The 25925-nt window shown below is 42.8% G+C and overlaps 2 protein-coding genes across 5 annotated transcripts in view; both read left to right on the top strand.

Moving 5' to 3' along the window:
• Positions 1-684: 684 nt before the first annotated feature.
• On the top strand, positions 685-8455 carry Tmem136 (transmembrane protein 136). Of its 3 annotated transcripts, none has more exons than XM_005347150.3 (3): positions 685-762; positions 3485-3684; positions 5343-8455. In XM_005347150.3, exons 2-3 carry the CDS (start codon positions 3486-3488, stop codon positions 5879-5881), a joined length of 738 nt encoding a protein of 245 aa, XP_005347207.2. In that variant the 5' UTR covers positions 685-762; position 3485; the 3' UTR covers positions 5882-8455. The 3 variants fall into 3 exon arrangements, with proteins under 3 accessions (XP_005347207.2, XP_026635191.1, XP_026635192.1); XM_026779390.1 differs by having other exon boundaries at positions 704-762; positions 3510-3684; XM_026779391.1 differs by having other exon boundaries at positions 710-762; positions 3570-3684.
• Positions 8456-11128: 2673 nt separating this feature from the next.
• Positions 11129-25925, top strand: part of Arhgef12 (Rho guanine nucleotide exchange factor 12) — a 131549-nt gene continuing 116752 nt past the window's right edge. For both annotated transcript variants that reach the window (XM_005347148.3, XM_005347146.3), the window contains exon 1: positions 11129-11913. In XM_005347148.3, the coding sequence (XP_005347205.1) occupies positions 11882-11913 (32 nt within the window). In that variant the 5' untranslated portion in view covers positions 11129-11881. The remainder of the gene's footprint in view (positions 11914-25925) is intronic.

Raw genomic sequence — 25925 nt, 5'->3', positions numbered from 1 at the left:
CCAGCTCCTATTTTATTTTATTTTTTTGAGACAGGGTTTCTCTGTTTAATAGCCCTAGCTGTCCTGGAACTAGCTCTGTAGACCAGACTGGCCTCAAACTCAGAGATCCTCCTGCCTCTGCCTCCTGAGTGCTGGGATTAAAGGCGTGCACCACCACCTCCAGGTTTCTCCAGCTCCTTCTAAACCTTATCCGACAGTTCTGAAAAGAGAGCGCTGTAATTCCCAGGCCTAAGTACTTTTCTGGCATTCAGTGTGCTTGTTTCCCCACTCAGATTCAAGCAGGAGATCAAAGATGGGCTATTGCATCACCTATAGGATAGTGTAAATTGTAGGTGCTCAGCAAATGCTTAGTGAAAAGGCTCACAGACTGAGGAATGGATCAGGATACTCTACTGCGGCAGAGTACTGGGGGGTTGAATCTAGGGCCTCACACGTGTTATGGCAAACGTTCTATCACTAAAAATCCAGACAGATACTACATTCACAGCTCCACGATGATTTAAACCGACCAACAAATAAGCGCAACACAACACCCTTCCCTTCCCTGCCCAAAGTAGGACCCTCCATCCCTCTCCCTTCCTTGGCCCAGCATCCACTCTGCGTTCCGTCCTCCCAGCCAGCAGGTGCCCCTAGACCCCCGGCTCCTCCTCCTCCGCCGTCACAGCCTCGTCTCCCCCTCCCTCTACAGCTTCCTGTCGCCGCGATCCGGGCCCTGGGCTGTGGGCGCCCGGGCGCCCAAGGCTTCCCGGTGCGCTCGGCCAGGTAACAGAGCTCGCCGGCGGGATGGGCACCGGCTTGCCTTTGGCGCAGGAGGGGAAGAAGGCGGGCGGGCGGCCAGGTGTGCTCGGGCTTTTCTGCCCCGGGGCGCCGGGGCCTCTCTGCGCCAAGCTCTGGGCACCCGCCTGGATGCCTAGATAACGGTCCAAGATGGGGCGATCCGGGCTGGACGCCGGGCGTGGCCGAGGCCTTCAGACACGTCCCTTCTCGGGATGCAATCTTGCTGCTGGCTCGGAGCCCCCGGCTGCAGCTTGACCGAGGCCTGGAGCCAGGCGCCCGCCCAGCGCCGCTGCTCTCCGGGATGGGGGAGCCTGGGCATCGAGCTGTGAGGGCCTGGGAACCTCCCAGACCCACACCAGACACGAAGGCTCAAGGTCACAGAGCTGGGTCTGCCGTTTACAAATGCCTGCTTTTAACTGGAGTGTTTGTAAATGGGCTACTGTTTCCTCTCTTGGGCCAGGGAATTAGGATTCAGAGAAGAGGACTCTAAAAATACTAATCGCCGAGTCCCAATCAGCTGATCCGCCTTACTGGCCAGTGACCCTGGTCTTTCAAAGGAAGTAAGAGGGACAGCGCTTTTCACTCGGGTACTTTGTATGTCTGGCCCTTACTCTGAAGATTGGCCTAGAAGTTTCAGAAAAATGTGTCTTAGAACTGAACTGACCCTTTTTCTCCCTTTCTGCCCTTTTTCTGTTCTCTAATTTTAGTTTAAACTCATTCTTCAGGTTAAAGTGATTTCCTCACTTACAGGTTTCTGATGGACACCTACTGTTTTCTTGAATGGAAACCTGATTTCTCATGAAAGCTGGGCAAAACTTGCCCTTTGCCCAAGCCCTCTCTGGATAGCATTCCTGGGAGTGGCCCGTGTGTTGAGGAGTGTTGGTCAGCATTTGTCAGAAAAGGGTGAGCGGTTAAGTCATGCAGAAAATTCCTGCAGAGATGAGAGGTGTAGCTGGTAGCTGACGTGTTTGGGATTTCTTTATTTGTACTTTCAATAGAGGGGCTAATGTATATTAACAAGGACATCTTAGTCCTTTTCAGAGTCTACTTTTATACGACTAATGTTAGTGATGATTATTCTTGTTTAAATGTATCAGCAAAAATTAAAAATGTAAGTTTTCTGATTTTACCATCTCTATCTATCTATCTATCTATCTATCTATCTATCTATCTATCTATCATCTATCTGTCTGTCCATCCCTGTGTCCTCCATCTATCATTTTGAGACAAGGTCTGTGTAGCCCTAGCAGGCCTGGAACTCACTGTGTTGATGAGTCTGAGCTCCTACTCTAGGTGATCCTCCTGCCTCTGCTGCCCCAGTGCTTGGATTATAGGCCCTTAGCAGCTACGTTGCTTTGCTTTTAACTGAATAATTGCCTTAAGGATATTTTTGTATCTCAATATTTATTTAAAAATCCTTTTGCCTAAAAAAAAATATCCTTTTGCTTCCTTGTTGATGAATGATAGAGTTGGGATGTCTTCCAAGAGGTCTGGAGTCTTTGTTTGGCTCTGGATTTACATTTGCCTCAAGTTTTGATCTTGTCTGATAAACCTATGACCCAAATCCAGACCTCAGTCAAATTTGGTTTCAGCTTAATCACATAAAGATGCCTGGTATCATGTGACTTCTAGCAGAAACCAAAGTGGTATTTTATTTATTTATTTTATTATTTTTTTATGAGAGCATTGCCACTGTGTGCAGCAGTGCACATGTGAGCACACACACACACACACCCCACACACACACACCACACACACACCACACACACACACACATACACACACACATACACACACCACACACACACACACCACACACACATACACACACACACACCACACACACACACACACACATACACACACACACACACACACACGAACTCTGGTGGTATTCCTCTGTCCCCGATGACCTTGTTTTTTGAGATAGGGTTTCTCCACAGGAATTCATCTTCTCCATCTCTCAACAATGAGATTACTAGCATGCACTGCCACACTTGGCTTTTTTACATGAGTCTGAGACTCAGGTTCTCATGTTTATCACCAACTGAACTGTCTTCTCTCCCTTCTCTTTTTGTGTCTGGTATTGGAAATTGAACCCAAGTCTTCACACATGAAAGTCAAGTGCTCTATCACTGAGCTGTACCCCTAATCCTTTCTCGTGCTGTTTTGAGGCGTGGCTTCTGTAAATAGCCCAGGCAAGACTTGAACCTGCTCTGTAGACCGAGCTGACTTTCAACTTGACATCCTCCTAACTCAGCCTCCTGAATAGCTGAGATTACAGGCACATATCACTCTACCTGGGTAGTGCTGGCATTTGTGAAGAGTGACTGTATTATCAGGTACAGGTGTTTTGTCACCTGTGTATCACAATCCAAAGTCAGGGTTCTCTGAAAGGTCCTTATTGACATTGGGTTGTTAGTTAAGTGTGCAGTTAGCTTAGTAATCCAGAGGGCTGTTGCTGGCTTCCAGGACACAGCTTTTATCAAGTGCTTGACACAGTATTTCAAGGGGACTTGCCATCATAAATACAGCAGCCACATTTATGTACAAGAGGCTTGGATACATATACGGTAAAGAATTTCAGAAAAGGTTGCATTTCCACGTTATTTTATAGTAGCAGTTTGGGCATATGCACAAAATTACCCGCTGCTGTTTTCTTAGGGTACATCGTTTGTTTTCCTGGTTTTGGTCTCTTCTGTCATAGGATGGCATTAGGTCTGTGTCTGCAGGTGCTGTGCAGCCTGGGTGGCTGGCTCTCACTCTATATGTCTTTCTGCCGCCTGAATAAGCACCGAAGCTATGAGTGGAGCTGCCGGCTGGTGACCTTCACCCATGGAGTCCTCTCTATAGGCCTGTCTGCTTATATTGGCTTCATTGATGGCCCTTGGCCTTTTACCCACCCAGGTAGGTAGAGGGGACATTGGAGATTTTTTTCCTTAGGAATTTATGATTTGGGGCACTTGAAAAAAATAGATTTGAATAATATTGAAGAATAATTTACATTCTAATGATTTGTATTACAGTCCTCATTGTTAATTTTGATACTGTGTACGTCTAGCTTCTGCTTTTCGTGACTCTTTTGTGCTATTGGGGTTCTTTTCTTGCCTTTTTGTGGTAATGGGGATTGAATCTAGAGCTATGAATGTGTCCCCACTCTCTTCTATTTTCTTTCTATTTTCTCATAAATACATATATTTAAGAGGGTCTCACTAAGTTTACCAGGCTGACCTGACTACTCACTTGGTAGTCAAACTGGCCTTGAGTTTATGAACCTTCTGCTTCATCCTGCCAAGTAGCTGGGATTATGGGCTCTTGTGACTTTGTTGCTGATTTTCTTTGAGGCAAGTTCTTGTTTTATAGTCCAGGCTGGCTTCAAATTCCTAATCTTTCTATCAAACTGAAATGAAATAAATTCTTCAGTTTTGTGTTTCATTTTTAAGATTCTTAATGATTTTAAATATGTCAGGTTTTTGTACCTGATGTCCTTGGACATGAAGACACTCTGGGAGTTCTCTCTGGAGTCTGCTTTCAGGATGGGTTCGAACTGCCAGTGTCCAATAACCCAGCTTCTAGGTTAATCTATGTTCTGAGCTGGGTGGCGGTGGTGTACTCGTTTAATCCCAGCACTCAGAGGTAGAGGCAGGTAGATCTCTGTGAATTTGAGGCCAGCCTGGACTACAGACTGAGTTCCAGGACAGTTAAGGCAAAACAGTTAAGGTCTCAAAAAAAAAAATCTGATGAACATGACAGAGTGACCCATGAGTCTGGGAACAAGAGTCTGGTTAAAAGGGAGGAAGATAGAACATTCACGGAAACAACAAAATAACTTTTATGTTCTTCCACAGGAAGAACACTGTGGTTGGACAGTCAAATCACTCACTGAAGTCTTTGAGGTTTATTGCTATTTTAGTATTTTTCCTGATATTGTTTTGAGACAGGCTAACCTTGAGTTGACTCTGCAGCCCTTGTCTGTGACCCGCACCTTTGGAGGATGAACCAGGTAGAGCGTTAGAAGTCCAGGCCAACCTTAGCTCCCCGAGGACATACTAGGAAGACCCTGTCTCAGAAAGCAAAAACAAAAAAATCAAAACAAGAAAGACCACGGTTTTAGACTTAACGTTTATTTGTCTTTTGAGACAGGCTTTCTTGTAACCCAGGCTGGCCCTGACTCCCTGTGTAGCCAAGGTTGTCCTGATCTTCCTTCTTCTACCATCCAAGTGCTGGGATTATAAGTAAGGGCAGACTTTAGGTTTTTTTTATTGTTATCATTTTTAAATGCTTTATGCTGGGAAGTGGTGCTGCACACCTTTAATCCCACAACTTGGAAGGCAGAAGCAGGCAGATCTCTAAGTTTGAGGCCAGCCTGGTCTACAGAGAGAGTTCCAGGGCAGCCAGGGCTACATAGAGAAACCATAACCAAAAAAAAAAAAAAAAAAAAGCAAGTTTGTGCCTGTGTCTGTCATTGCTTTTGTCCTTTTTTGTGGTTCAGAAAGATAGAGGCTCCCTATGCGGGTGACCCAAATCCCAGCCATGTTGTCTTTTTCTGTCTTGGTTTGTTTCAGGCTCGCCGAACACACCTCTCCAAGTTCACATTCTGTGTCTTACCTTGGGCTACTTCATCTTCGACTTGGGCTGGTGCATCTATTTCCAGTCCGAGGGTGCCTTGATGCTGGCTCACCACACACTGAGCATCTTGGGGATCATCATGGCCCTAGCACTTGGGGAGTCTGGCACAGAGGTCAACGCGGTCCTCTTTGGAAGTGAGATCACCAACCCGTTGCTCCAGATTCGTTGGTTTCTCCGTGAAACCGGGCACTACCACAGTTTCACTGGAGATGTGGTGGACTTCCTCTTTGTGGCTCTGTTCACTGGTGTGAGGATTGGTGTAGGCGCCCATCTCCTTTTCTGCGAAATGGTCTCACCCACACCCAAGTGGTTTGTGAAGGTTGGGGGAATAGCAATGTACGCTGTGTCTTGGTGCTTTATGGTTAGCATCTGGCGCTTTGCATGGAAGAAGAGCATCAAGAAGTACCATGCGTGGCGGAGCAGGAGGAATGAGGAGCGACAGCTAAGACACAATGGGCATCTCAAGGCACACTAGCCAAGGCTTGCTCCTGGTAAATGGACTGGGTTGACTTGGCCATGGGACTAGAGTCAGAAACAGAACTGAGCTTATAGTGCTTAAGAACTGAGCTTGTAGGGTACTAGGTTTTGAAAAAGGGCTCAATGTATCCATCGCCTTAGTCGGTTCTCAGGCTAAGCATATGCAGTGTTGAGACACTCACTCCTACAGTGGTACTTTCACATCCTCACTGGTGACTGGCAAGTGGCATTGTATAGTGTGGACCGTTGCCACTTGTTTTGGGGCCCCCATGTTCACGGGAGGCCTGATGGATATTCAGACGGCTTTGGAAAGAACTTGAATGAAATCAGTGCTGTCTGTCTCTTATTCCTTTGGAAATGACTCCTGAGTTCCACGAGACAGACAGTTTAACCATGTGCTATAAAGGGAGGGACTCACAGGAAGGGACGTGCGTTTGACATTCAGGCATCTGTGAATGGGATCTGTTATGTAAAGAGAGACAGAAGGATGGGAGTGAAATTAGCAATGGCAGACACTTCCCACCAAGCCTCCCTGCACTGACTGTGTCAGAGGTCCCCAAGGACACCCTTGGGTTCCATGATTCATCAAGAAGACTCAGGGCTTAGCAAAGAGTCTCACAGCTTTGACTTATGATAATGAAAGGATACAGGGAAGACTCAGCAAAGGGAAAAGGAACCTTTGTCAGAGCCTGTGGGATCTAAGTATGAGTTTCTAAAGTCTCCTATTTGGATATACAGGAGTGATTCATGTCAACACACATGAAAGTCATCAAAGACTTGGTGCCCAGAGCTTTTACTGGCAATAGGTCATGGAGGAACCTTCCTAGCACAAGGCAAAATTCAAGATTCCCCACAGCAGGCATTCAACATAAGCCATATTGCTTCAGAAACAGTTTAGGAGCAGTGCACCAGTCTTAACAGTTTCTGGTGGGAGCCCACTGTAAGTTGAAGTTCCTAGGTGCCAGCCAAGGGCCAGCATTGCAAGCAGGCCTTTTCAAGGATAGCAGTTCAGGCTTGGTATGTTAACTCTTATGTGTGCAAAAAACTGTAGAGCTAATGCTTTGGATGCAAGATGAATGAGGTGTGGGTAGATTTAGATTTACTTAGTCCTGTTGTACGGGTTCTGCCCTACCAGGAAAAGTATGCCAGTTCTCAGGGCTTTTGAGAATTAATCTGCTAGGCATGAGAGGCCATGGCTAAATTCCATGGGGATTTACCATGCGGATTCCACTGTACTTGAGATGGAGTTCAGGTTTCAGCTCCTGGTATATACTGCAAACTAGAACCAAAGATTTCAGTGTACGTATTTGCCTCAGAGTGATGAGGCTCCTTCCTTCCTTCCTTCCTTCCTTCCTTCCTTCCTTCCTTCCTTCCTTCTTCCTTCCTTTTTCCTCTTTCTTTCCCTTCCTTCCTCCTTTTTCTTTGTTGCCGATACATTCCCTTTTAATCACTTTTTCTCCCTCTCCTGAGATATGGTCTTGCTTGCATAGCTCAGGCTAGCATTGAACTCTATCCTTCCTTCTTAAGTCTCAGTGCTAGGATTACACTCTTGTGCCACCATGCCTGGCTCTAATGTAGGGCTTTAATGAAAAAAAAAAAGTATTATTTGTTTATTTGGTATTTTTACCGTTATTTAGATCAATGGTGATTGGCTAAATTCGGTTGGTTAGCCAGGAAAAGGTGCTACTGAAGCAAGGTTGTAAAGGTCAGCAAGTAGTGTCCGCTCATTCTATAGTCACTGGTAACACTGACCCAGTGAGTGACCTTGTGATCGATGGTATTGGCCACAGAAACTAGTCGTGGGGGAGAGGCTGGAAACGTGTAGACGTTCTTGCAAATGGAAAGGCACTTTAACTGTGGACCTTTAAGGTGGCTGTTAGCTCTTGGACTTTCCTTTTTGTTTTTTGGAAAGACAACACCATGCCCCCCCCCCCCCGCCTTTTTTTGTGATTTGTGTCCCAGATATGTTCATGTGTTCCTTTCCAGCAAAACTGTGGGCAGAATTGGAAACTGGGGAGTGCTGATTTCAGCAAAAGTGTCGTCAAAAAGAGTAACTTGGCACACAAGCAGAAAGGAAATAAAAAACAAAACTGACTTTTTATTTTGGCACCGTGCAACCTGCTCCAGACCAGACAAGTGAGCAGGCTTAATCTAATACTGGTTCTTTTCCCCCTTACCCCTCAGAAGTAAAGATTGTAGATCTTTCTGTTTGAGGCAAACTCCAGGGAATGTCTGCAGGTTTTATATTTATTTTTTGATAACAAGACACCTGAACAAGTGATAAGGGGGGGGGGGAATTCCTCATCTCCGCTTTTCTTGATGTTCTAACTAGTAACTATGAAGACAGCTCTCTCAGAGATCAATGTGAAGATGACTCAGCAGTTAAGAGGTCGCCTGTTTTTTACAACCCAGGTAAATGAAGGGCACATTGGCCTGTGATGTGTCCCCAGACAAAAGGAAATACTTGCATTTGAATTACTGCGCAGTCAAAACTGATATGCTCAAGAAGGATTTATATTTCAATACAATTTGTACTAAATTTTATAAAAAAATAAAGTAACTTTTTTATAAACCCAGAGTCTGCCTTTGTATCTTGGTTGTGACTTAACAGCCTTTGGCTTGTAGAAATGTTGACATCTATTCAACTTCGTGGTGGGTGACAGTAATCTACTCTTTGGCATTAATCATTCCTACTTTTTTATAGGGAAGATAGCAATCAGCACACAGAAATAGTTTGCCTAAAGAGGAAGAATATCATTCTGATTTTGCCACCTGTTTGAGCAGTTGCCCCGAACACCCCTCCACACACACACACATTAGGGTTGCTAGGCAAGCACTCTACCACTGAGCTATATCCTCACCTCTGTGCCCCCCTCCCCCACAGGGTCACACACTCTGTAGACAGGCTAGCCTGAAACTTACTATGTAGACTACCTCCAAACTCAAAGCAATCCTCCCGCGTCAGCCTCCCAAGTACTGGGATTATAGGTATAAGCTACCATATTTAGCTCGATGGGATTTCTAATATTTAGAACAGTTCTGGACACAGTAGGTCCTTAATAAACATGTTGAAACAATGGATCAGAGGACAAATGTGGCTTAGAGGAAGTCTTATTGGAAAACTGCACGTCCAGTGATTGGGTCACTGCTGTCACCTTCCTAGGTAAAGGGCAATGTATGACCTAGGGAGTGGGCCTTAGTTTGCTTAGCTCTGCTGAATGCATTCTATAGGTAGACTTTTTTTGGACAATGGAACAGTCAACAGCTACAACCAGGCTTTCGGGATAATTAGATAAAACCAAGGCCTTGCTAGTGATTAGAGATTCTCCTTATTGAAACAGCAGTTCTGGAGTGAGTGACTGCTGGCTATTCAGTCCTTTGCTGACCATCTTCTGAAGCTTTCCCACAGCAAAATGCCTTCTCTGCTCACAGCTAGAACCTTGGGGTTTGTTAAATTTGGAAAGATGTGGAAAGCAGCTTGCCAAAAGGTTTTGTATGCAAGGAAGAGAAGGTGAATTAGGAAACGTTCCCAGTTTGTTTTATTCCTGAAACTTAAGCATTGAGGCGGACTGGAAAGGAAGATGGGAACTTACTTTTAAAGTGCATGATTTGATGAGTCATCAGACTCCATTCATTGGAAGCTTGCATTGTAACACGATTAGAGCAAGGCAAGGAGGACAGCACACGCGAGACAACTTGAGGAAGCTCGGGGCTAAGGTCTGCATTTTGGTTATTGCATATAGATTTCTGGAACTCTTTACAGCTATAGGTAGAAACAAGTGGCGTCTTCAGGATAGAATTGCCATGTTGGGATTTACCAGCAGATGGCAACGTGTCCAGGTCTGATCATTGGGAAAGTGGCTTGAACTCGAATCTGCTTCTATTCTTTCCAAAAATAAACATTACAAAATTAGCTGGCTGTGCCCTGAACTTAAAAAAAAAATCCAGCAAGAGAGTCATTTCAGGCGCCTGTTTATCTTCCCCCCTTTGTACCCTATTCTCACGTCACCTTGAGCTCATACATCTATTCAGGGATAATGAATCCTTCCACGAACTGTTGTGGAATGACTTGGAAACAGCATTATTAAGAGGTAACTGTTTCCTCTCCACATGCAGTTTATTAGATTTGATTTCCACAAAATGGCCGAAGTCTCTTCCCACTGACACGGCTCGAAGCTCCAAAGTCTAAAGATAATTGTATGAAAGGAATAGCCACTTGATGTTTGCAGGCAGAATTGGAGAACCCTGCTGTGTTGTGGTACTTCATTTCTTCAGGGACAGAATTATTCAATTATAAAACTGCATGGATAGCTGAATGCCTCTACCCCATCGAAAAAGAAACTGGAAAACAATCTTTGGGAACTCTTCAAAGGGATCCCTGATACTGTTTACTGGACACATGTATTTCTTCTCCCATCTCTTTTCACAACAAGCTTATTAACTTGCTGTGGAAAGCACCATGCTTTCTCAATTTGGCAAATAATACAGTGCATTTTGCCAAGGCAAAACAGCCTAAAAGCAATATTTATATCAGGAACTCCTGGCTTCAGTGTGGGCCCAGATCCTTTTTTCTGTCTTTTCTGGCCACCCCCGGATGCAAGGCTAGGCCAGCAGGTGTCCCAGGTGAGTGGACCACCCCCAAACCTGTCTTTGTGCGGGTTTGCCTAACACTGTCGGGGCACGTGGACCCGGGCTCGTGTACAGCCATGAAAAGCATTTGGCACCGGGAACGAGTACATTCCCTTCAAGAATAAAAGTTTCCAGCTCGAGAGAGGCAGAGAGTTCCCCGAAGACCCTTTAGATGTGAACTCCGGGATTATAGAATGGCTCGTTTGCTGTCCCGGGTGGAAGCTACACTCTGGACTGGACCTCGAGGGCATTCAGGGACAGTGAGGACAGCGGCTGGAGGCGGAGAGAGAAGCAGCTTGCTTCTGCCCCGCAGAACTACTTTTCGCTCCCCTCCACCCCCCTTGACAGCGTTGCGCGGAGGTATCCGCGCAAGTTTGGAGAGTCCGGGAGCGGAGGGATCCCGGGTGAAGCGGCTTCCCGAAGTCCCAGGGAGAAGGGCCCAAAAAGTCGGCGGGGGAGGGGACGGCTCGGCGCGCTCCAGCCGCGCCGGGCCGAGGAGACAGAACCGGAACCGGAACCCGCGCGCGTGTCCGCGGTGGTCGCAAGGCCCATCCCCGCCGGCGCCCCCCTCCCGCCTTGCGCGCGCTCCCGCGAGTGCCCCTGAGGACCCGGCGAGCGGCCCTCCGCGCGGAGCAGCCACCGCCGCCGCCGTCGCTGTTCGGGGGCCGGGCTTCCGGGCCGGGCCGGGACCTCCCGCTCCTCGCGGGAGCCGCCGCCTACCAGAGCGTCGGGGAGGAGCCGTCGTGCCACTGCGGAAGAAGCGCGGGGGCCTCCGAGGGATGGGGAGCTGCCCGCGGCACTGAGACAGGGACCCTGTCAGCGCGGCGGCCGGTGCCGGGTGGGGGCGGCGCGGAGCAGCTCAGGGCCCGGGCCCGGGGACATGGGGCGGCGCGAACCGGTCGCGGGACGGCGCGAGACGCGGCGGAGTCTGCGGCCACGAGCGGCCGGCAGCCCCAGATAGAGCGGGGACCCGAGGGCCGGGCCCCGCCGACTCCGGGACAGGAGGCGACGCCCGTCCTCGAGCCGATCCTACCACAGCCCCGGAGGGATCTGGGATCCCGTCTCGCGACTTCCCTCTGACGAAGTTTTCCTCTTCGTGCTTTGCTGAGGATCATTCCTAATTCTAGAACTCGCCTTGTGGCCGACTTGTTCGGTTTGTTTGGGGAGATAACTTGTTTTGCTTCAACCCGCATCCCCTTTCCTTGACCCCTTGCAATCGGATGTTCTAGATGACTGAATGGAGTTTTGAGTTGGACTTTTGTGTCCCTGCCGAAATTGAGCCTGATCCCAGAGTACTGGGGGTGGGGTGTGGAGGTGTTACTGTAAAATGCAAGTTGGATAAAAAGAAGACCTCTCGCCAAGGGCCCCAATGAGTGGCACACAGTCTACTATCACGGACAGGTGGGTATGAAGTTCCTCTATCGGTAACCTTCCTTGGATTTGGCCCCACGCAGCAGGGGAGTCGGTGATCGCAGATTTGCCTTCAACTGGTGCAATTGACAGGCATAGGAAAGAAGGTTGTTTCGGAGCTGTGCAATTAGTAGGGTTGCTGCCAAGTTATCCGGTTGATTGAATCTGGAAATGCAGTTTTTTTGGACAGAAACTTTCCCCATATTCTCAGAGGAAATGAAGGAAAGCCAGGATTGTGGTTTTCTGTCGGGTGCATTAAGATAGTGTGCTCATTTTGGAGCCAGAGGAAGGTCATTTTGGGTGAAGGTCAGAGCCCGAGGTCGGTGGGTATTGGTGCATCATCAGGTTGATTCCTGTCCTGTGGTAGTTCTAGACTCTTCATTTTAGGAGTTTCTGTGGGTGAACTTAATTTTCATTCTGCTGTATGGTGATTTGTGAATCTGAACTTGGTGATTTGTGAATCTGATCTCTTTTTACGTGACCTGCACAGTGTTTAATTATTAATTACCTAATTTTCCAGAATGTTGACACTACCAGTAAATCACGGGCTCTTGTTGGGGACAGTTTCCAGGAGCTGAAGGAAATGAGGGAAAATCATGGGGCCTGCTTCTAATTATTCTTTTTTATATTTCATCTTCAAGACGCTCTAGCATTTAAAGATGTAAACCCCAAGTCTGGTTTAGGCATGGCAGGTCGATCTTGTTTGTTAATCAGGGTTGCATGGCGTTATGTATAGAAGATGTGGCCAAGTGTCATTCTCTGACACTTTAGAGTTCTTTTGAGTACTTTTCAGTGAAAGCAAGTTGGTTCCTTGAGCGTATTTATTTCTCAACTTAATTATGACATTGTATGTTACTTCCAAATTTTAGCTTGCTATTTTTTTAAGTTAACCTAAATATTGTTACCAAAACAAAACAAAATCCAAATACTTGAAGCAGAGTCTTTAAGTGCAACAGTAGTGCTCCTGCAGAAAGCAGTTTAATTTCTGCTGAGAGAGTCTCACCCAATTGTGAGACTTATTTGTTGATTTTTAAAGGGGCCAAATTCCATTATCATACCATAACAGTTCCTCCAGAGACAGAACTTCCTTTTCCTGTTGATGCTTTGCAGTGTCACATGAGCGTTCACCTAAAAGATGCCCTTAAATATTTAAACTACTTATGTTTACCCTTTGTTTGTGTACTTTGCTAGGCAGAATTTCGTTTTCAGTTTTCCTGCAAATACACTTTACATATATGTAGAGACAGTTGTTTTGTGTCTTCCCGCCTCCCCATCCTTGCTCCTTCTCCTTTCATGGTGTTTGCTTCTGAGAAATCACTCACAGGTGTCCAGATAATTGTTTTGCTGGTTCGTTCAATTCCTGTCCTGTCAGTTGAGCGCGTAGATAAGCAGACTTCCAGAAACTGACGGAGTCCTGCTTTTCATTAAGATGCTGCGGAGTTTAATTTGTAGAAACAGAATTTAGAGTCACTGACTCATTGCACACAAAAGTCACACAAAAGCTCCCATGTAAGGATTTTTTTTCTTAAACCAACTTTGCTTCTCAGGGTTTTTTGTTCTCTTTCTTGGAAAGAAAACATTGAAATTTGGATCTTTTTAATAACGTAATTGAACATATGAACTATAAACATGCAGTTTTTTAAAGATTTATTTTTGTATTTTTACTTCTGCATATGTGTTTCTCTGTGTGGGTATATACATTTGAGTGCAGGTGCCTCAGAGCTAGGAGTGGCTTTAGGATTCCCAGAGTGATGGTGAGCTGTCTACCCTAGGTAATGGAGATCTAACTTGGGTCCTCTGCTCTTAAGTGTTCAGCCACCTCTGGAACCCAGCGTTGTTTTGTTTTGTTTTGTTTTTGAGTCAGATTCTTGCTGCATGTTTTTGGCTGTACTTGTAACATAGTCTATAGCCTCCAGCTCAAGACATTCAGTCCCCTGCCTCAGCTTCTAGAGTGCTGGGGATTGAAGAGATGGGCTCCTTCCCTGCAGGATTCTTGCTCTTATGTATTTGTGTGCGAACAGTGGATGCACATCCTATGAAATCGAGTGTTGTACCCTTTTTTTTTCTTAATATTTTTTTCTCCCTCAGACAGGGTTTCTCTGTGTAACAGCCCTGACTGTCATGGAACTCACTCTGTAGACCAAGCTAGCCTCGAACTCATAGAGCTCTGCTTGCCTCTTCCTCCCAACATGCTTAAAGGCATATTGTATCAAAACACAGAGGAAATAAAGTTGACATTGGTAAAGGGAAGCAGTCTCAATATGCTAATGCTTTGTGGGTATTCTCAATGTAAACCTTTACTAGGTTGCTTTAGACAACTGAGTCATATAAAATAAGATTATAGAAGGGTTATTTTAAAACTGATTGAAATCCTGATCTTTGTCAGGCACTGGGGTTTGGCTTTTCTTTTTTCTCTTTCTTTCTTCAAAAAAGAGAATTAGTATGTGACAACTACTTTTTCTTGTAAATGTCTCTGCAAATGTGAGGCAGCCCTTTCTCTTTAAGAGAGTAGTTCCTGGTTTGAATATATGTTGAGGTGAAATCTGGAAGTACTGGTTTAGTAATGCTTGTATGCCAGAGAGCCTTAGCAAAGTTCTCCATGTAAAACCTAGTTTCCCTCAGCTTTCTGTACATCTTCTCTCACTGACTCCAGTGTACAGTAGATAGACTTTGCCGACTCTAGGGCTGTTGGCAAATTAATAGTGCCAATGTAGCTTTTCAGAGACCCTTTCAAGTTTGAAGTACTGTATGTGGCATGGCTTTGTTCTGTAGAGTGTGCAAAGCCACCAGGCCAGCTGTGTGAGTTGGAGTTCTTTCATTGTGGTGCTCCTGACTACAGAGTCTGTCTGTCCTCAGTTGAAATCAGACGAGCTGGTTTTGGGCGTTGTTCTGTTTTGCAGTTTGTGGCAGGCGACACATGGCTGAACAAGATAAGAAGGGTTTTATTCTTGTGTTAGGGACGTGCTGGGGCTGGGATGGAATTCAGCTATGTTTAGGCTCTGATTGGTCACTTTGGATACTCAGAACTCTGTTACATCCTGTTATTATTTTGCAGTTAAATTCACACATTCATTTGTTTCCTTTTCTTTCTCTTTTTAAACCCCGGCACCCACTATTTTTTAAAGCTTCAAACTTATGAAGTATGTTTATAAAAGCTGTTGTTTTTATGTAGTATATCTGAAAAGCCTTTTTTAAAATCAAATATTTTATGGATGCTTTCTGGTCACTTGGCTCTGTAACTGTTGTGAGTTCAGAAGACTAGAAAAGTGGTAGTGATGTCCGATTGCCATTTTTCTATCTGCATTAGTTGCTGTCTTTAGCCCTAACATATCCTAATAACTTTCAGTGCTCCCCGGCTTGCTTCTATTCCTAGAATAGAAGATACTGTGGCGATTGACATTTCATTTAAAAAGTAGAGGGGAGAGAATGTATTTTTCAGTGGACCCAGTGAATGATTTCAGGCCATTCTGTAACAGCAAGTTTTAAGGGTGGTGCAGGTTGGAAAGTCAGCAGAGTCTTCCTTGAGCTCCATGGACTTTGTTTGGTCCTTAATTTTGGTCCTGGACTTTTTTTGGTCCTGCAGATCTTGCCATTTTTGATTTGTAGATTGGCAAAAGGTTTTGATATGTTGGAATTTACTTAGCACTGAATTTAGCTTTAAGGTTAACTTTTAAGCAAGCTTTTAAAGTAACATTGAGACCTATACCTTTACATTCATATATAAAGTAGAGCTATTATTCATTTTTTCTGTCAAAGTTGTCTTATAAGTTCTAGTTAATAACAAAAACAAGCAACCTACTGTACTCTTAGTGTTGTGTGTTATTTTCAAGGTTGCATGAGTCACTATCTGTAAGGTGTAATTATTTGTAACATTTTCTTATGAAATGGATCCATTTTAAATACCGATTTGAAATTGAGAATAAGGAGGGTCATACTGCCAGCTTCATAATGTTTTGTCTTTTCTAAGTTCAGAATAAAGTCCTGATTCGTATAAGTCTGCATTATAGTATATGTACTCCTATAGTTTTACCAGTCAACGTGGAGAATCCAAATTAACCTTTTTAAAAAAATTGGAGTTGTAGTCTTCCATATTAAAAGCACACTCATTGTACATGTATTTGTTTCATGAGCGGACAAAGGATGTTTTATTTGAAATCATAAAAAATGTGTTAGCCTGCTGATACCACTTTATGTGTTAGTGATTTCTGGTTGTTCACATGTTAGCACTGTAGTGTTAACTGTTCTAATGGTTCTGCACAGGTGATGGAGGGATTTTTAACTGTGCTTGTCTGACAGTTATCAGAAATGCTGCTTGGTGGTGGGGTTGTAAGGCAGTGACAGTGCTGGCGTTCCTTCTCCAGCAAAGCAGCCGCAAACAGGTCTTACTACATAATTATCTCCCAGAAGTGGACTGGGATGATGTTTTCAGAAATAGGAGGCTTAATTTTGTCTCCTCTGTTAAAATTTGGATCTGATGATTTGATTAACATGGAGATATGATCCCTTCTCTTAATTAGGAATCTTCAGAATACTGACATAACTCCTTTTGAGTAAAATACTCTTTTGTGTATGCAGTGATATTCTGTGGTAGTATAATTCTTAGAAAACTGCTTGAATCTGGATTTTTCTGGATTCAAGATGTCCTTTTCATTTTTGTTTATTTGTTTGTTTTGTTTTTCCAGACAGGATTTCTCTGTGTAGCCATGGTTGTCCTGGAACTCCCACTGTAGACCAGGCTGGCCTCAGACTCACAGACATTCACCTGCCTCTGCCTCCCAAGTGCTGGGATTAAAGGCATGTGCAACCACTGCCTAGCTCTTTTTTTTAAAACCTTAAATTGTTTTCTTTTTGCATATATTATTATTTTTTTCTGTTCACCATTGTTTAGTAGCTTTCCAACCTCACCAAAAAAGAATAGGATATTTTTTTCTCACAGGATGCTTTCTTCCTGGTCCCTTATCTATGCTAACTTTAAATATCTCTTGAGAATAATGCTTTTGTCACTTCCTCAGGAGACTGAACAACGCCGCCAATAGGTTTTGTAGTCAGGAAGCTTTTCCTGCTCTCCGGCTCAAGCTTTTCTTTTTAAGTTGTCCTGGTAACTTGTGTCTCCTTGCTGTACAAGGCCAAATGATGCTCTCTGGCCGTTTTGAGTTTGCATGCTTGTATTGGTTCTCGTGGTTAGCGGCTGTGTTCCTTATGGTTCTCTTCCCCTTAATTCTTTGTTTAGTCAAGTTATGTTTTTTCTTGTTCCATTGTCTAAATATCAGTCTGTCTCTCTTAATATTTTATTAGCTTTGCCTGACTTGCTATCCTAGTACATTTCTTAGCTGGTCTCCTGGTACAAAATGTGATATTCTATATGATTCATATTCTAGAGAAGCAAGTTACAACTTATTTTTACTGTGATTCTAAATTCTTTGATTTTTCTCCAGCCCTAGCCCCCAAATTATGTGTGAAGAGATTCTCAGAAGAAATGTAGATAGATAGAGGTATGCGTGTACGTGATTAAATCCAGGGCCTCAGGCTTGCTGGGCAAACAGCTATATTCTCTGGCTCTATGTTTATTTTAGGTAGCATTCAGAATAGGTGTAAGAGATTGTAGCAACCAAATGAAACAAACATATACAAATAACATAATTACCAAATCAGCTAATTAAACAATTACTCATGTTTTAGAAGACTTCTTTATAAAGTGATTCTTTCAAATGTAGTTCCCCTAATACATCAAAAAGTAGAATGTAGAAATATTGTCTGGAGCCTTTGCTGATTCTGATTAGTCAGAAGTAAAGACAAAGCTAGGGATGAAGAAACACAACTGTAGCTTTAAGGTAATATGGTAAGAGTCATATGGAAATTGTTATTCTTCTAGTGGTTTGGTTCAGTCTGTTACTTAAAATGTTATATCCGTTATATCTTCATATTAATTTTAAGAAATAGCTCTGCAGTGCTTGCTTAGTAGTAATTTCCTGTTAGAATAGATTAGTGTTAAAATTTAAATAATGCTTTCTTCTGTCTGGAGAGATGGCTCAGGGTAGGAGTATGTACTACTCTTGTAGAGGACCCAAGTTCAGTTCCCAGCACCCACATCAGGAGACTCTTAATACATTGCAGGTCAGGCTCTGGGGGGATGAATTGCCCCTGACTTTATAAGCACTTGCATTCATAAGCAGGTACCCTCCAATAAGTACACATATAATTAAAATATATAATTAAAAATGAATCTCAGAAAACCATTTTACTTCCTTGTATTTGTGAGAATTATTACTGACAAGATCGCAACAGGAAAAAGTGTATATTTCAATTACTGTAAAACATCTAAGATTATAGAACTCTTCAATGTTTTTTTAGTAGACTTTCTCCTTTGATAATTAGCCTAATGTTATTTAAGTAGCTATTCTTGATCTTTTAGGTTTTACCAGTAAGTTTTGGAATTTGGAAAATATGAGTTTTATGTTTTTGACTTAGGATGTCTGGTGTCATGTGTGAGATGTCTGTATGATGCTTGCGGAACTGATTCCTGGAATACTGTGTAGACTGTGGTCTTGCTGAGTAGTATGTGATGGTTCTGAAGATGAGCTGTTCTCCAAGTGCATAAGCGTGTGTTTTTGACTCTTAGTGGGAGAACCTTATTATGGTTCCTGTATTAAACTGACACGCCTCAGTGCAGCTGAGAGTGCAGACTCACACCCTAAATGATTTTTAATGGATTCAAGTGCTGACTCTTGGTCTTTAAAGTCTTGGTCATGTGTCAGGCCTAGGTGGCTTCCTTCTGTTTAGAGACAAGCAAGTTTAATAGCCAGAAAAAAAAAATAGCCAGAAAAAAAAAAAGAAAAAAGTCTTTCTGGCTTGGGACTATGTATAGCAAGCATATAGCAAACAATTAAAAATATAGTACTGACATGCCTCTAGTTCCAGCCCTTGGCTGCTAAGGCAGGAGGATCTTTAGTTCTAGACCTGCATGGGCTGCATAGTGAGATTCTGTTTCAAAGAAAAAGAATGCTAGAAGGGAGGACAGAGGAAGATGTCTTAATGTTAGCCACTGATTACACTGCTATTTATTTTGACATTGTAAAGTATATTGTAGTTATTAAAGATGGTACTTTTGAACTATAATATAGTATTAAATATAAACTTTTCAGTTTGTATAATTAATATGTCAGAAGCTTTTTTTTTAGATCTTCCATGGATTCAGAAAATGTTCATTTTCGTATAAAACCCAGAGCATCCGAAGGTACTAACTCTGAAGTCAATCACTTAATGCAGACAGTACCTATTAGTAGAATAAAATGTCCCTAAATAATATGTAAATACATGTAGCTCACTTATGTTTTTGTATAGATTTTAGATGGGTTATCTGTCTTGCCTGTGTTCAACACACATGATGATCTGCTGTGGTTTGCCTGGTGTCTCTCTGTGGTTTACTCAGAGGAAGTGGTTATTGTGGGTGAAGGTCTGGTCTTCTTAGAGATTGTTGGTGGCACATGCACTGTCAGCATATTTCCTGTTTTATAGGCTGCTTGGGCCAGACTTCTCAGGGTGACTACTGTTGAAGGGGTATCCGAGTATTTTATGGTAGCTGGATAGCCGGTTACAGTGTTGTGTAACACCCATGGCTCAGGTGATGTGAGAGTTAAATTGATGTTTATAAAGGTCTTCTAGAGTCTAGGATGGGAAGTACAGACATTGTTTCTAATTGTATTTGCAGAGTATTCTGATGGTCTGATATTGTTGAGCCCAAGTGAAAACATGGTGGTACAATACAGTGTTACTTTGTGGAACTGATTTCTGTGGCCATTTAAGTGGTTTCTAATCACCACCAGAATCATGGTTAGAATTTTTTCTCTCTGGGACTAGGGAAATGGCTTAGTTGGTAAGGTACCTGCCATGTAATCATGGGGACCTGAGTGTGGATCTCTAGCACTGATGTAAAAGCTGGGGGAGCACAGTGGAAATCTGTAACTCCAGCAACGGGGAGGGGTGGAGATAGGCAGATCCATGGGAGTTCATTTGTCAGCCGTCCTAGCCAATGAGTGAGTTACAGGTTCAGTGACAGGTCTTGTCTCTGGGCCTACGAGATAGCAGTGGGTAAAGGTGCTTGTCAGCAACCCTGGGACCTACATGATGGAAGTTGAGAACTGTATCCCAAGAGTTGTCCTCCAACCTCTTCATCAGTGCCATAACACTCTGCTAACACACACCAATGCTGTGGTGCTTGTGTCCCCAAGTGTTGTGACACTTCATGTGTGCGCGCACACACACACACAGATGTAAAATTTATAAAGTTAGAGACTTTGTCTCAAAAAAAAAGGTGGAAAGCAATAAAGACACCAAAAAATTGACTTCTGATCTCCACATGCTTAAGCAGCCACACGCACACACATATGTACCCACATACACCACCCAGGGAAAGAATCTCTCTCTCTCTCTCTCTCTCTCTCTCTCTCTCTCTCTCTCTCTCTCTCTCTCTCTCTCTTTCTCTCTCTCTCCCTCTTATAAAGAGTATTTTTTTTTAAATGTGCATTAGCATTTGCCATGGGTGTCAGGTCCCCTGGAACTGGAATTACAGACAGATGTGAGCTGCCATGTTGGTGCTGGGAATTGAAACCCAGTCCTATGGAAGAACAGTCAGTGCTCTTAACCACTGAGCCATCTCTCCAGCCCCTAAAGACAGTATTTTAGTATATAACTCTGCTCTATGTAGACCAGGCTAGCCCTGAACTCACTGAGATCTACCTATTTCTACTTTTGCCTCAGTGATTAAAGGCATGTTCCACCACTCCTGGCCTTTACATGAGGAAACTTAAGGAAGCTGTAGACACTTGTCTATAGTACTGGTGAAGTCCTGTTCACAGAATTAACACTTAGAACAAGCTACTTCGTCAATGGGGTAAGTGAAAAGCTAAAACAATGAAATGGAGAGAATTTTCTTTTGATCAGTAGCTTCATCATCCATACGCAAAAATTTTTACTTTCCTGAAACCTAAAAGTTAGCAAACTGATAGAATTAAATGTTACACTTTATTTTTTTCCCTTTAGTCCATGATACTTAAAAAGGAAACAATATTTGTAATGAGGAATTTTTACGTAAGTTTAAATTTAAATCTAATTGCCAGTCCTCCAGACCAGAAAGATGCTTGTTCACTTTTAAGTGCTGGATACTAGCTCTGCTATATTCTTGGTATGGAAAAGCATAAGGAAGAAGCAAGTGGCCTAAGTAACTCTGCGTGTGTCCAAGAGAGAATAAATGTTATGAATTCACCGCAAAGTAACTTTTCCTGCTCTTTTCCTCAATTTCCACACCTCCATTGGTTCTCAGACACACTACTTAGAAGTAACTATGTTTAAAACTGTTCCTGTTTTGGAGAAAAGGTCTTGCTATGTAGTTCAGGGTAATCTTGAATTCAAAATTCTCGCATCTCTGCCTCCTGAGTGCTGTAATTAGAAGTGTTTATCACCACCCCTTGCTTTCAAAAATACCACAAAACACAGCCGCCTATCATTTTAAGATTCTGTGCACATGTCGCAAAATGGTGGGTGTCATCTGCAAATATCTGCAGGTTATGCTGTTACAGCAAACTTCAAGATTGCAATGTCAGGTGTGGAGTGGCTGCACCATCACTTCCTGGGTCTTATTTTGGAACCTGGCTGAAGGAATGTCCCCATCTGAAATTAATGGATACTGTGGCAGAGACAAGAACACGGACATTGATAGAAGCATTATTCTGACTCTTGCTTGTTTCAAGACAGGGTTTCTCTTTCTATCCCTGGTTGTCCTGAAACTCAATTTGTAGACCAGGCTGGCCTCAAATATCAGAGATCCACTTGACTCTGCCTCCTGGAGTGCTGAGATTAAAGGTGTGAGCCACTATACCAGGCCACATATGATGACTGTTAAAGCTTTTGTTCAATTATGCGTACATCACATTAGCTTATAGGACATAGGCTAGAACAAGATAAAGTTCATTGTCATTGGGGTAGGGATGCAATCTCTCCTACAGGTGACATTGCAAGGCATGTGATCATCGGTAAGACTGTGAACTCCTTCTAAGGAAGGAATGTGGAGGCTGAATTAAGTAGGGACAAAATACAGTCTCCCAAAGGAGTTGTTCAGTAAATGCTTATCATATAGGTTGTTTGGAGTATGTGAGAGGTTTATTTCCATACAGAAGTACGAAAAGTGCTATGTTGAGCCTCTGTGTTCCTGTCATTAGCTTCAACAGTGATCAGTGTATGTCTTTCTTGGTTTATCTGTTTGTTTCCCTTGCTTCTTCTCAGGGGATTACAGTGAAGCTTCTGGATATCCTGATATCACCAGCGAGTGTCTCACTGAGACTGTTTAGTTTGGACCATGACCTCTTATATTATATCCTCACCGCCTAGTGGTTTGAGACAGTGGTACTGGGAACTCTAGAGTGCTGTCATTTGGAGAGGATGTTCATTGAGTGTGTAGAGTTTGACAGCCAGATCTTGTTTTGATTTCATGGAGTGTTTCTGGAGGAGGCTTTACAACATGATCTACTTTCCCAACCTCTTTACTTGACTTTAGTGTGAGTGTGTGTGTGTGTGTGTGTGTGTGTGTCAGAAGCAGGTAATTAACCTCTGGAAAAAAATAACATTGCAACAGATTTGATTTGCAGGAGGTTTCATTTCTTACTGAGCTTCTGTTGGAATAATGCCAATTGAAAGGATTTCCCAGCTCTTAATGGCTCCAAGTCTTCTGGGAGCTCAGTCAGTGATGTTATTTAATGTGGAGAAGAGTATCAGAATCACTTATAAAAGCCCTATGTTCACCTATATTGTCAGAGAAAAGAGCTATCATCCTGAGATTGTCACAATGATAACATAGTAAGAGTAAAGGGAGTCTAATTGTAGTTTAGAAATCAATGTCATTTGCCTGAGCAAATCAATGGGCCTTCAAGCCTTCATTGTGACTCAGAATATCAGTGCAGGCAATATATTTGTTATTTCTCTGTAGGGAGTAAGGGGCTTATGTTATACATGTAGGAGTATTTAATTTTGGTGAACAGTGGAGAACAAATCAAAGAGAGAACCCCCTTTTTTTAAATTTATTTATTTATTAAAGATTTCTGTCTCTTCCCTGCCACCGCCTCCCATTTCCCTCCCCCTCCCCCAATCAAGTCCCCCTCCCTCAGCCCGAAGAGCACTTAGGGTTCCCTGACCTGTGGGAAGTCCAAGGAACCCCCTCCTCCATCCAGGTCTAGTAAGGTGAGCATCCAAACTGCCTAGGCTCCTACAAAGCCAGTACGTGCAGTAGGATCAGAAACCCCTTGCCATTGTTCTTGAGTTCTCAGTAGTCTTCATTGTCCGCTGTGTTCAGAGAGACCGGTTTTATCCCAGGCTTTTTCAGACCCAGGCCAGCTGGCCTTGGTGAGTTCCCAATAGAACATCCCCATTGTCTCAGTATGTGGGTTCACCCCTTGCGGTCCTTAGTTCCTTGCTCGTGCTCTCTCTCCTTCTGCTCCTGATTTGGACCTTGAGAATTATGTCCGGTGCTCCAATGTGGGTCTCTGTCTCTGTCTCCTTTCATCGCCTGATGAAGGTTAATATTCAGGAGGATGCCTATATGTTTTTCTTTGGGTGAGAGAACCCCTTTTTAAAATTTGTACTTGGCATGTGACAGTGGTGCCAACAAAGAGAGTTTGCAGTGTTTAGTGAACAATTACGGCAATATATTTGTTATAATAGAAATATTTTAGTATAATACCATTATTGAAAAATAATTTTAACTGACTTCTTATTTCTATAGATACTTAGGTATTGAAATAGCTCTTGGTTCCTTTAATTAAATTGTTGTTAATCTAATTTCAGAGTCCATGTAGGAGATACAAACTACAGTTGCAGATGACTTTTGTCAGCTTAAATAAAATTATTTAAATTTGGGTTTTTCTTGCTGTTGAGTTGGTTCTGGTTTTGGTTGCTCAGAGCAACATATTCTATTTAAAATGAGTAAATTTTCCATGGTGAATAATTCTTTGATGTGCTGTTCTTCTTATTTGTAGTGTTATCTCATAATTGAAAACACTAGCTTTCAGAGATAAATACTTGTTTCGTCCTTGTCAGGACAGTAGTACTTTGGTTGCATTTTAGTTGTATATGCTATTGCCAATTTAGAAAGGGTTTGTGGTTTTTTTGTTACTATATTTACCCAGCAATTCTACCTGCTTAGAATTCTTGAGACAGTGTTTAAAGGAAAAGAGGCTCTGTTGCCTGGATGGAAACAGCAGGGAAAAGAAGTCCTCCCCAGGGCTACTCAGTGCAATGGTGAGGGAGCTGTTGTTTCTAAGAATAGGAGTAGGTCTATTACGTGTGAGAAGTAGTAATCATATCTTCTTCCTCCTCCTCTTGTTCCTCTCCTCCTTTCCTCCTCTCTCTCTCTCTCTCTTTTTCTTTTCTTTTCTTTTCTTTTCTTTTTTTTTTTTTTTTTCTGTGACAGGTTTTAGCTCTGGCTGTCCTGGAACTCTCTCTGTAGACCAGGCTGGCCTTTACCTCAGGGATCTGTCTACCTGCCTCTGCTTCCCAAGTGCTGGGATCAAATGCGTGTACCATCACACCCAGTATCTTTTTTTTTTTTTTAAAGTAACTTTTAGAAGAATAGATATCTCAATCCTGTATTTGATGTATGTAATATTTACTTTTATTTTTGTCTACGTTAGAGATTCAGTAATGGAAAAGTGAGTGACGCTGAAGTTGAAAAGAGTCTTATCTTTTGGTGTTAGGCTTGTTCTATACTAGCCAGGATACCTTGAGCAAATTTACTTTGTCGAGTAGCATCTGTCAAAGTGCTAGATAAGGTGAGTGTGATGGTACTAAATCAGATGGGTGTGATGATTCATGCCTACAATCCCAGCACTCAGGAAGCAGAAGGATTGGTACAAATTTTCAGCCAACCCAGCCAACCTGGGCTACTTGGTAAGTTCAGTCCGTCTTGTGTTACTTAGTAAGAAGAGAGAGACAGAGTGACTTTTTTTGAGATATACTATGAAGACTGCAAGAAAATCTATATAAGTTCTATTGTATTGAGCTGGGCATGGTAAATACACGTCTTTAATCCCAGCACTAGAGATAGAGGGGATCTCTCAGAGTTCAAGGCCAGACTAGTCTATATAGTTAGTTCCAGGACAGCCAGGACTATGTAGCCATATCTTGTCTCAACAAGCTAAAAAGAAGAAAAAGTGCTAGTGTATATAACAAGAGGCCAATAAGTTATTGACTCTGACTCTTTTATAAATTTTATTTAGTTATACTTTATGTATTAGTGCTCTTCATGAATACCTGCATGCCAGAAGAGGGCATCAGATCCTATTATAGATGGCTGTGAGTCACCATGTGCTTGCTGGGAATTGAACTCAGGACCTCTGGAAGAACAGCCACAACTTTTAACCACTGAGCCATTGCTCCAGTCCCAGCTATCTCTCCAGCTCCTTGACTGTGACTCTTAAACCTTAGAAATAATTGTTTCCTAAACTGTTTTTTAATGATTGTAAAATGATTTTGAATTTATGCATAATTTCAGCTGTTTTCCCTTGCTAAATAATAGTTTTTTAGTTTTATATTTAAAAACTTAAATTTATAATTCATATTAAGGAGGTTATCTGTAATAATGATATTTGTTGATTTATGCTAGAAATTATAGCAAGAAGTCAGTTTATTTTGTTTTGTCAGATGAGATCTTGCCATGTTGTTTATGCTGGCTTGGCCTCCTGGGCTCTTCCTCTCAGGTTCAGCCACAAAGTAATAATGATTAAATTGATTTTACTTCCCAAGTTAAAAATGTTAATATGGTTACTTTCTATTACACATTACTCTTTTATTTTCTTTACTTTTCACTCTCACTACATAGTGTGTGCTTTACCTAGTCTTTAGAAGAACTGAAATAGCATCAGTATAGGTGAAGGGTTTATCTCTGCTTTTGGGTTTCTGAGACAGGGTCTGAGTCTGCAGTCCAATCTTTTTTTTTTTTTTTTTTTTTTTTTTTTTTT

The sequence above is a fragment of the Microtus ochrogaster genome, chromosome 5 (assembly GCF_000317375.1).
Source record: "Microtus ochrogaster isolate Prairie Vole_2 chromosome 5, MicOch1.0, whole genome shotgun sequence".
In the NCBI taxonomy this organism is placed as follows: Eukaryota; Metazoa; Chordata; class Mammalia; order Rodentia; family Cricetidae; genus Microtus; species Microtus ochrogaster.
The sequence above is the reverse complement of the archived record's forward strand: the minus strand, read 5'-3'. Positions and strand labels throughout refer to the sequence as shown.